General features: G+C 41.7%; 1 protein-coding gene across 1 annotated transcript in view; it reads right to left on the reverse strand.

Annotated features, from left to right (window-relative positions):
* LOC119732938 (proto-oncogene tyrosine-protein kinase receptor Ret-like) overlaps positions 1-12,194 on the reverse strand; it is a 22,250-nt gene continuing 10,056 nt past the window's right edge. The window contains exons 3-12 of the mRNA XM_038206526.1: positions 10,687-10,880; positions 9,744-9,987; positions 9,158-9,268; positions 8,344-8,510; positions 6,490-6,603; positions 3,217-3,287; positions 2,845-2,885; positions 2,338-2,434; positions 1,319-1,424; positions 1-501 (exon numbers count right to left, since the gene is read on the reverse strand). Coding sequence (XP_038062454.1) covers positions 430-501; positions 1,319-1,424; positions 2,338-2,434; positions 2,845-2,885; positions 3,217-3,287; positions 6,490-6,603; positions 8,344-8,510; positions 9,158-9,268; positions 9,744-9,987; positions 10,687-10,880 — 1,217 coding nt within the window. The 3' untranslated portion in view covers positions 1-429. The remainder of the gene's footprint in view (positions 502-1,318; positions 1,425-2,337; positions 2,435-2,844; positions 2,886-3,216; positions 3,288-6,489; positions 6,604-8,343; positions 8,511-9,157; positions 9,269-9,743; positions 9,988-10,686; positions 10,881-12,194) is intronic.

Here is a 12,194-nt window from a genome sequence, read left to right on the forward strand (position 1 = left end):
CCATTCAACTCATGAAAATATATTCTAACCATTGCACTCATAAACATTCATTATTTGTACACCATTCCATAGATGAAATAAGCATATCTAATCAGCAAAAACAGCATTGTACATAGCTTCAAAATAAGTTTTGATTTAGAAAATAGATATTTGCTTTTGTTCTAAGATTCTGAATTATTATTGGTGATCTGCAGTCTGAAGAACATACGGTAGCCAGATCTTGATAGTTAAGAAGGCTCTATTTTTATAGTATCACTGGGAAACTATAGGCCTATCACGTTTCTTCAGCGTAATAGCAGAACAACCAATATACACAAACATTTTAGAAATTAATTCATCTTCGCCCTGCCTTCTTTCAATCCTCGAGTTGACTTAACCAGCGTTACGAAGAGAAGCAGACACCACGCCTTTCTTTGCTTTGGTAAACTCTCATTTGTCATCAAACTCGGGGCGAATGGCGCTCCAATTGATATACCTGATGCTGTCCATCGCCATATACGTCTGCGAAATAAAAGGGGAAACATTAACCCTTGAATAATCTTGGCGTATTGATCGTTGTTGCCAGAGTACTTCTCAATAAAGAGAGGGGCACTATTTTCAGTATTTTGAAACCTATACAGTTGAAATGCTCGAAAATGCCTTCGTGAAGACACTGGCTATTTTGCGTACTGGGTATGGTAAGGGTCTCTTTTTTTTAAGTCGCATGTGTTCAACTGTCATCCATGCGCAATGCTGTAATCATCATTTAAAAAAAAAACAATCATACTCCTCACGTTCAAAGGTTATCCAATCAATGGCCTTAAATGGGAACTAGCTCCCGGTCCCCATATTTTATTGGAAGGGGGGGGGGGGAGGACAGGGACAAGTCTAGAAACACATATCTATTACTCCCCAAAATGGCGTCGTAACAACGCCCTCATTCGTTAATTATCGACTTTCCCGCATTTTCAAGTGGCAACTTTCTTTTCATCGGGAAAAGGAACATGTCTTCAATATAAACTAAGCAGGATATCAAAATATAAACCAACAGTCAAGTTGGAATCGCAACATGGGGTAGCAAAGATTATGGGTATTTTTGATAATGAACACTGGTCTACCACAGACCTCACGGCGCAGCTAAGGTACGTTAAAATCTGCGGTTCGTTTTCAATGGATTTCTAATGATTTAGGGTTGATTTTCTGTTCTGCTCTGGCTTCGTGAGTCTAATTGATCTTTAATAGTAGAACTCCTTAGTAAATATAGCATTCAGTACAGCTACTTTAGTTAAGTTTTTAGATAAAGTTACGAGTGCTTATTTTTAGGTGAAGTCCAACTCACACTATTGGTGTTATTCAATGCCATGCCACTCAAGATGGTGACCAACTCGGTGAAGGTTGGCCTATTATTAGGATCCTCGTCCCAGCACTTGTGCATCAGAGCATAACTATAGCAAAAGAACCAAAAACAAACTGTGAGTGGAAAGGCTGATCGGTTATTCGTGCCATTTTCTAAAATTCAAAAATCAGTCTGCCTACATTGAAATGAATTGAATCCAACTTTTTTTTTCTTTCGTCTGATCCTCACCCGATCATCGTCATCGCGCCTATGATTTAAGTACATGTTTAAGAGAAAAATCAATCAATATATAGTTTAAAGGCAAGTCGTCTGTTCCAAACTACATAACTTTATTTTGAAAGTGAAAGTTCTATTGAATGTGTGATATGTCAATGTTAGTACGGACGAAATTCTTGCATAGGTCTATCCTTAAGGCTTACTTTCAAACATAGCCATACGCAATGTCATTAAATCCTAACCGTCGTGTTTTAATTATCAGTATTTTAATTCTTTTTATTGACAATTCTTATAAAAAGGGCTGAAATGTACTGAAGAGAAAGTGCTACTTGAACCAGGAGCAACGGTCGCTTGCCCTTGTTACACCGAAAGTACACACCTTCTTGTTCCGTAATTGTGGGGACCTACACTCGTCTGTGCAAGGTATTTGTGGGGACCGAAATGCTATGGGGACAGCAGAAAGTCCCCATAACTCGGTCCTAATTTGCCTAACAATAAAAAAACTTCCCCATGACGCTGTGTATGCCTACTCACCTGAGCACAGACATATAATACGTGCTGGACACGACTAAACCGAAAGGATACACAAACGACCCATATATATCATTGTTCAATGAAGAACCATACACTTCGCAATGGATGAGATGATCAGCACAGACGATGCATTTATTCTTTACGATCGTTAAACAAGTACATTTACCGATCAGTGAGTAATATTGTTACTTTCCTTTTAGAAAGCTAAATTCTGTTCTTCTTTTGGAAACCTTTTACACTGTTCTTAATACCTGTGGTCATCACAGTTGCTCGGCTTAGCCATGCGGTATCCTTGCAGCAGCTTTCCGGGCAAAGAATCGCTGTCAATGGTCGGGTAGGGAGTTCCCCCTTCAAAAGAAAGCAATCACACGAGGAGAGATTTATAAAGGAGAAATTGTGTTTATTCGAAGTGTTATGAATGATTCTGATAATGTTCAGCCAGTCCGTAAGACAGGTGCCAAAATAGGCTTGCCTTCTGAGACCAGCAACAATTTTAGTAGATGATACAAAAATTAACGTTGTCCCTGAAAATGTCTACGTGGTCACAGCTATTATGAACTCCTGTTTGTTTTGTAGAAAACTAATCTGTGTAATTTAATATTGTTCAATGTTAAAACTCAATGTATAGCCTATTATGAATGTTATTATGATTAAATGGAAAATGATGTTTCTCTGTTTACTTTATTTCATTATTCTATCTAAGTATTTAGGTGGTATACAAATCCCATTGTTCATAATATTGGGTTGTAATAGCTTACCAACAGTGGCTATTTCCCACAGAAGTATTCCAAACGACCACCTAAGTGAACAAAATAAAACTTAATTAATTAATTAAAAGGTATTCATTATTCTTGGCTGAGAAGGGAGGAAGCAGGCACAAATCCGAATGAAAAAAAATAATCAATAACATAATCTAAAAAAATCCAGCGCAGGAGGTAGGGCACCAAGGGCCAACTTCCCCCTCCCCCCTGCGCATTTGATGGCGTCATTAAACAATTAAAAAATGACAGTATTTTTGAGAGGGCCTTCAGACTGTTAATTCATACGTCGATATAGTCATTTTACCCACCCTGACACAAAAAGCTGGATACGCTACTCGTCTGCAATACACGACAGAGAAACAAACTTACACATCACTCTTGGTGGTGTATGTATTGTGCCTGACGGACTCGATTGCTAACCAACGAAGGGGAACCCGCTTCTGTAATTTGGAAGAAATACACAGATGGTACCTGTCAGAAAGATAGACACCGCATTGAACGAAGAAGGGCGGTTACCATTCTCTGGGTGGCTTTGACCTGTGATTCCTTATATTCTGCTTACCATTTTTCACACTGCATTTTAATTTTGTGTACATTTGTTTACATTTTGTTTAAATGCTAAGGTGAACAATAGGTGTGTAGCATAGCCTTCAAGTCTGATGGAAAAAGACTGCCATGCATCTTGTACAGAACTGTTGTAGCAGCCACTTGACGCCTATGATGAAGAGATGGAAAGTTGAGATTCACTCTTGCCTCCTGTTCGGCCACACCGATGATGCGGAGAGCTTTTGGATTTTATCGAGGAGCCTATATAGATCAAGTGTGATGGTGGAAGCACTTATCTAGCATAGAGATGCGTATTCAAAACACTGCGAACCTGTGCCTTGTAGATATTCGCTTTTCTTTTTCATCCAGCTTGTTAGCAACATCTCCTTAAAGCTCCCAGCTTCTGTCCAGCTCTAGCAGAACAGTTGGGAATGTGCTTTGCCCAAGTGAGTTTCTTACAACTGTGACACCCAAGATTTCCAGCTCATCTTTCTCAGCTAGTCTGGGTTCCTCTTTCTGAAAATTGTAAGGGCATTGCACTTCGTTGGTTCGAAGACCACGCTTCATCTGTCTGCCCAGATCCTCATTCTGTCCAGGTTCCTATTCAGGCTAGCTGTTATATATGGCCTCAGGGTCATCACCTGATATAATCTCGCAGTAGAGGGTGGAGTCATCCGCATATAGGCACAGTGTGTACCCGCACTCATCTCCCAGATCATCTATGAAGACGGAGAACAGAAATGGGCCCAGCGTAGATCCCTGGGGGTACAGACGCAATTATCGAAGTTGTACACGAGGACTGGCTGGCCAGATAGAACCACTATGATGGATATTATGTCAATCTAAACAAGCAATTTGCCAGAGACTCCTTTTCCCTTGAGCTTCGAGCAGAGGCCGCGTCGTGCCGCACTCTGTCAAATGCACCTATGATGTCCAAAGCTATAAGACGCACTTCATAGCCTCTGCCCAGTGCATTAGACTATAGCTGAGAAAGTATTTTAAGAATGTTGCCTGTGATATGGTGGGGTCTAAATCCAAACCGTCTGCCTGATGTAAGTTGGCTTTGCAGCAGGTATTTTTGAAGTTTAGTCTGTATAACCGCCTCCATAACCTTGCTGATGTTACTGAGAAGAGAGATGGGACGGTTTATAGATACGTGGATCAGATTTCAAGTCCCTCCTGTATATCAGTATAACCGATGCAGTTTTCCATTGGCCTGGAAATAATCCATGTGAGAAGCAGAGCTCAAAAAGATGGCTGGGTGGTCTGGCTAGTTTATGTAAGTTTCTCAGGAGCCTTTAATATCTTTGGGTTTAAAAGATACTGTCCTTGGAGGTTGTTGTTGTCGGCTGAACCTCAGGTACAGGCTCCTCTGCATCCTCTAGCTGACATTTCTTTGCAAAGGTCTGGACCAGTTTTATCAGCTTTCCCATTGGCTGTGGTGTATACTAGGTTGTCTTCTTTTAGGACTGGTATATGGTTTCTTGTTACTCTTCCAGACAAGGTATTGACTGTATTCCACCACTTTTTACTACTGAGGCTGCCGTCTGAAATTTTTTTTTTGCTTCTTTCTCTCTCTCTGATTGTATTCCTTTCTACCTTCTGCAAACTTGTCCCTGTTTTCGTGAGTGTTTTTATCTTCCGTTTCCTGAAGAAGCGGCGCTTCTTGATTGGTGCTCTTTTTGCAAAGATCATTGAACCATGCATACTTTGTCTCGTGTCTTATTGGAAACAAGCTTGCTAGGGATATAGATATCCATTGCGTCACAGATGATGTTAGTGACATATAGCTACAAGCCTCTTCTGGGTCAACGCGTTTCAGATATAGGTACGAGTCCAGAGAAGAAAGGTAGCTTCTCATACCCCAGTAGTCGGCCTTGTCGTATCGCAGCACCTTCCGTCTGTATGTGATGCTTGTCTGTGTAGAGAGGGACATCCAGCTTAACTAAGACAGGATTGTGGTCTGATGTTCCCAGCCTTGGAAAGTGTTGTCGAGGTGGATTCCAGATCAGTCAGAACCAGGTCGAGAATCTGATCTTCCCTCGTTGGTTGAGTAACTATCTGAGTCACTCCAAGAGAGTTGCATAGCTCACGAGTTCGACGACCAGCATTATCTGTAGAAGTAGAACCGCTGTTTGGGCACTGAATTTGAAAATCATTAGCAAAGTGGTTGAGTCTAGCTAGGTAGCTGATAATGTCACCATCAGGCGCGGTTCTAGAACCAATATTTTGGGGGGGCTAGCACGGTGGATCCAGAATTTTTTTCAGGGAGGCGTGCTGAAATGTTGACCGGTTATTTTTCCCAGACACTTAGGCCTCCGAAAATCAATAAGGGGGGGGGGGGGGGGGGGGGGGGGGGGGGGGGGGCTCTTGCCATATTTTCAATGGGAAGCGCCAATAAAATCCTAAAATCATTCATAATATATTAACTAATGCACCCTTGTCACTGCTATTTCTTCTTTTGGGGAGACCGTTCGCATGTACATCACAATCATTCTTTTTGCTAATGCATTTTTTTTTACGAAATTTATTTTGGGGGGCTAGACAAAATTTGGGGGGGGGGGGGGCTACAGCCCCCTAGCCCCCCCTGTAGAACCGCGCCTGGTCACCATTGGCACTTGGTGGTCTGTACATGGCGACAAATAGGACCTTCTGCGATCCAAGAACCACTGAAAACCACATGAATTCCAAAACTCGGGATCAAGATCTCTGTCATTGAAGAATTCCTTCCAAGCTGTAGACAACAATTCTTCCTCCAAATGTGTTGGGTCTGTTTCTGCGACAGCAAGGTGAGTGGAATGGAAACTGTAGTAGCATCCAGAAATGTTTCCACAACAGCAACAAAAGATAGTTTCAGTTCATGGCACAAAGGCCGTTTCATATTCGGCGCGAAAGCGAACGCGTACGCGAATTTGTGACGTCAGGGTTTTTTTCGCGCTTCGAATTCGCAAAAGTTGAACATATTTCAACTCTGGCGAATTTCGCAGCGAATGCTTCGTGACTTCATATTCCCATAGCATTTGCATTTGCATGAAGTATAAACCGACCTTAACCCGTGACAACATATAATGGTCATGTGAATAAATGAATACATACCGATGACATCTGCACGTAGACATCTTCCCCTCTAGACAGTCCAAAATCAGAGACCTTCGCAACCAACGCTTCTCCAACCAGAATGTTTCTCGCGGCCAAATCACGGTGAATCACCTTTCAAAAAGAACGATAAGAAATCATCGATGGATCGGTCAGACAAGCCCCGACCCTGTAAGCACGTAGGCAACAGCACCGTATCACATAGACGCGCGCGTATAGATCCGGTTCGTTAGTAAAAAGTCATACACGCGCGCGCACCACTGATAACAAGCGCTCATTGGATAAACGATCGAGTTGCGTTAAATTCCGGTTCCATTTGTGCTAGGCAGTGCAACACCGTGTGAAGTACGCATAGTTGAATTGAGATGACGTCACACTAACGAACCGGATACGCGCTTGTAATCTGTCAAAATGTCATTGGGCAGGGCTTAAAAGTATACAAATATTGAGTGGCTCAGCGTGGAATGGGAGAAACATTATCGCAAGGTAAAATCTGAACTTTTCCATTTCACGAGGCAAAGCCGAGTGAACTGGAAAAGTTCGGATTTTACCGAGCGATAATATTCCTCCCATTTCACAATTTAAGGCCACTCAATATTTGTTTTATATAACTGACATGTGGATCCTTTTCATTTGATATATTTGAACTTTTATTTCAATACAAAACTGGAGGAAAATGTATTTCTCTCTTCAAAACCACCCCTTCACGAAAATGTTTGAACCCAACGCTGTAGCGCTGGCTCTTTGGAACAATACGCGCTACGCGCAATGCTGAACGCGCACACCAGCGTGCATTTGCACACAAATACCGCGTCATGATCCTAACTGTTCAATAGTATTTCCCATTCCCCATGGGCGGATAGTACTTTTGGAGCCGCAGCGTGAATAGGAGCAATAATTATATAACCAACATACAGATCCTTGTCATTTGATTGGTGGAACTCACATCACGTGACATTCGTCATTACTCCCATTCACACCGGGGCTCAATAAGTCCCATTCGCCCGTGGGGAATGGGAAATACTATTGAACAGTTAGGATCATTCTTGTTCAATGACGCGGTATTTGTGTGCAAATGCATGCTGGTGTGCGCGTTCAGCGTTGCGCGTAGCGCGTATTGAGAGGGTGCTACAGAGTTGGATTCAAACATTTTGCGAAGGGGTGGTTTGGAAGAGAGAAACACATTTTCCACCAATTTTTTATTGAAATAAAGGATCAAGTATATCTAATGACATGGATCTATATGTCAGTTATATAAAACAAAATTATATGAGTCATTGAGTGGCTTAAAATTGTGGAATGGGTGGAATATTATCGCTCGGTAAAATCTGGACTTTTCCAGTTCGCTCGGCTTCGTCTCGTGAAATGGAAAAGTCAAGATTTTAACCTTGCGATAATATTCCTCCCATTTCACTCTGAGCCACCCAATATGTGTATACTGGCACTGCAGAGTTGAGTTCAAACATTTTCGTGAAGGGGTGGTTTGGAATAGAGAAATATATTTTCCACCAATTTGTATTGAAATAAAAGTTTAAGTACATCAAATGACATGGATCTATATGTCAGTTATATAAAACAAATATTGAGTGGATTTAAATTGTGAAATGGGAGGAATATTATCGCTCGGTAAGAACTTTTCAAGTACACTCGGCTTCGCCTCGTGAAATGGAAAAGGCCCGATTTTACCTTGCGATAATATTCCTCCCATTTTACTCTGAGCCACTCAATATTTGTATACTATTATCTGAGAAAGAAAGCCTGATACATATACCTTTTATTTTCTCACTGAAAAAAAAAACACATTCAGGCGGAATGAATGTATCACCAGGCACAAGGAACAGAACATCGACTTACCCCCGCTTGAGCAAGGTGTTCCATTCCCTTGGCAACATCCAGAGCAAACTGGACCAGCTGACCGGAAGACAAGGCATCCTCGTCTGAGTCTGACTGTGAGCGAGCCGTCCGCAGGTAGCTGCGCAGATCGCCGTAGGGAAGATATTCCAAGGCGACGTACAACACATCTTTGTAAGATATCAGCATAATTGAGAGGTCAAAGAGGAAGTGTACAGAGTATCCTCTGCCCCAATTTGTTCAGTTTTATCTTACGGAACACGAGAAGGAGTTTCGTATTACATGTAAATGTATATTTAATATGTAGCAGTTTCATAAGCAAAGCAACGATGATTTGTTTGGGTAAAATGTAAACGCAAATTTTTACTTTCATTATCCAGAAAGTAATGTCAATTAACCAGAGATTTACAAATGAAAGGTGAAGTTTATTGAGATCTACATGACTCATACTAAGTCAATGTTGAGAATAAAGTAGTCCACATTTTCTAAACATCATTTAAAAATAACTGTTACAAAAACACAAAGTAGCCTATGTTTACTTAATACTTTTGCACAACAAGTTACGGTGTTCTGTGGAGTTTAGACTCCTATGGAATCTGTTCTATTTCACCTTAAATATCTCCACTGAGTCATGTGCAATGCAACCAGGGAGTCCGTATTTCATAGAGTGCACATTTTACATTACACCTCCTCAGCCTGTAAGAAATATTAAACTTTCAGAGACACTTTAAATTATGTGGCCAATAAAATGTTTCCTCTAAGGCTAACCCTGTTGCCTTTGCTCGGAGAATGAACATTAAATGTGTGGTGGCATTACCTTGATGCTTGCATGCCCCGAAGAGGCAAACGATATTAACATGATGGCCGATAGAGGACATGGTCTCCAACTCTTGCATAAAGTCGTCCTTTTCAGAACTTGACGATTGCTCTAAATAACAAAAAAATAAAATTCAACTTTCTGAGAAACTCGGCTATTACATAATAGAAAGGGGTGTCCACATCATGCCCAGTCATAGCCATATACTTACACCTCAGTTTGTGGCGCCAGGGAGAGAAGTGTTGCTTAAGGTAATATCCAAGCCTAAAGCTATGCAAATTAAAGTCTCTAAAAATTATCCATTTATTTTTGCTGGTCCCAGAGAACCAGCCTCGTTTTCTCTTCCCCCTATCTTGCGCACTGACTTCATGACTCACTGACTGTCACTTGTGAGCTGGGCAGTGCTATCGTATAGGACCCCCTAATGCCAACGAATGGGCTAGACGGCCTATTGTGTAAATCTAATTACAGGAAAAACATTTTAAGTGAATAACCATTCTGAATCAATTGGGGAAAAAATACTAAATTCGTTCGCTGTGGAAAGTACCAGGCTTGCCTGGCTTTGTTGGAGAGTAACTCATGCTACCTTTGATCATTTTGATGGCCGCTCGGGTCACCTTGCCTCCAATCCTGACGGCCCCTGATCTGACTTCTCCAAAGTTCCCTCTTCCCAGTACCTCATCATCCAGCAACAGATCGCTCCATAGGATCTCCCACGGTTGAGCCCAGCTCGGGAGACCACCCCCCTTTGATGCCAGATCACGTTGTCTGATACTCTCGTAAGAGACCGCCGCAGCCTGTGCGATCCTGTCTTCGTATGATGTTACGAGCTGGAAAACAATACGGTCAACATCTTAGCAAAGGCTGCGAAGCACCAAACATCGGATCGTGCAAAAGTAAATAGCAAGAATCAGTGCTCAATATCGTTGATTACTTACCCAGCTTTCTGAGACGAGCTCTATATTAACAGCAAGATGTCTGATTGCACGGACTGTACAAATTAGAAGGACGCAAGGTGCGTCCGATTTAGGTTGCATGGGAGAATTATTATATTTTGATCGAATGGGGGTCTATAGAAAAATCCATTTCAATGGCAAAAACAAGCTTAATATTTTTTTCCGCTCATTAAACACCGAGTTGTTGATCAATATTAACTTGTATTTAAAGAATTATAAAATGGAAATAAATGTGGATGAATAAATTAAGAAACAAAATTTTTTGGGCAATTTTAAGCTACCTGTCCCCACATATTAAGTCCAAAGGACAATGGAGAGTCAGGGAACCAGTCTACCCATATTATATCTATGTTTGAGAAACACACCGATCAAGTGTGATTAACAGGTGCTTCCTGCAATGCTTTACCGCATGCTCCAGCAGCACGCGTCATACGCGCGTGCACGCAATGTCGGACATTTCTTGCACGCATGTCGGACATAAATCACGGCTGTGATTGGTCATAACACCTTGTGCCGACGTTGGCAACGTGCGCAGTGGGTGGGGCTGCAGAGAAGTCCCCAGTCTAGACTCACCATTGCAACCGCTGACTCTGCCGCTTCCGTGCTAAGCATTGCGTTCTGTGTCACCGATGCCTGTCCACGATTTCTCTTGAAGCTCAGAAGAGCGAAGACAGCGAGCGCGACTACCGCCATGATCAACAAAGCCACGACGACACATACAGCTACAACTGCATTGCTTATACCAACACTCCCATCTAGGTTACTCTCTGTCAGATGGGTATGAACAATAAATGCAGTTGATTTCTAATTATAAACAAGAAAAGGCACACCTTCAGAAAATGTCGTGCTATGCTAATAATCTAAACGGCTTTATAGACTAAACATGTGGGAAATAAAGGTGAGTCCAAAAGTGTTTCTATAACCACCATTTTTTAATGTGTTGTCCAGTTAGTCCGAAAGTGAAAGTGCATTTTTAAGCTTTGGAGGAGCTTAAACATGTCACTTGTTTTCGGTCGGTCGGATGGTCTATCTTTCTGTCTGTCCCGAAAATTTGACCAAAAGTATGGTGTTCCATGTGTGCTATCGGCGTCGCAGTTTTGCGCCAGAGCTTATTGTGCACTTGCACTTGTTTTTTCATTGATCTGAAATGACTATTCACCGGATCTCTTTGATGCATGATTTATTAAGGGTAATCCAATACGATGCTAATGTTCGGCTGTCTTCACCAATCTACAATCAGTCACAAGTGACAGTCATGAATAGAGTGGAGTTGACGGGAAAATACATAACAAACTGAAAAAATATAGTTACTTTGGCAACTCCCTGTAGCCTCGTCCACATTGAATCCATCCTTGCAAATGCAATCGTAACCGTCAAGCAAGTCCACACAGACAGCGTTAGCATCGCAGTCGTTCGTCGAGTCATCATCGCATTCGTTTATTCCTGAACAGTGTATAAAGGCGATACTTTTTGTCAAATAATCTCTATTCCAACCAGTGAATGTGACATTAATATTAATATATATACCTAACTTTGTTCGCAATCCCCGAAAAATATCGCAGTTATAGCAAGCTTGTTCACATACAGGTTAACGTGATTTTAAGCTCTGGCATGCTGGAGCTTATGCGTTTCACTTGGTGGTCGGTTGGTTGGATGGTCCGTCTGTCTGTCTGTCCCGAAAATTGACCAAGAGTATGGTGCTCCATGTATGTAATCGGCGTCACATTTGTCGCCAGAGCTTATTGTGCAATCGTGCTTGTTTTTCAATGATTCAGAATAACTATTCACCGGATCCCTTTCATGCATGCTTTTTTAGGGGTACTCCTATACGATGCTACTGCTCGGATCTCTTCACCAATCTACAATAAGTCACAATCGACGGGGAGCAAGACAGTCAGCAAGACAGTCAGTCAGTCAAACGAGATGCTTCTCGTGTAGTGACATTGTCAATTGGTCACGTGGTGAAATCTTCAATATTGTCAAGTCTATATAACCTAAAAAATTCGAGGTGCAATTATGTTTCAACTGTCAATGTAATACACCTTTCGGAGTAATGACATCGCAAGCAAAATCATAAAACT

Source organism: Patiria miniata, unplaced genomic scaffold, assembly GCF_015706575.1.
Source record: "Patiria miniata isolate m_02_andy unplaced genomic scaffold, ASM1570657v1 HiC_scaffold_1, whole genome shotgun sequence".
Classification (NCBI taxonomy): domain Eukaryota; kingdom Metazoa; phylum Echinodermata; class Asteroidea; order Valvatida; family Asterinidae; genus Patiria; species Patiria miniata.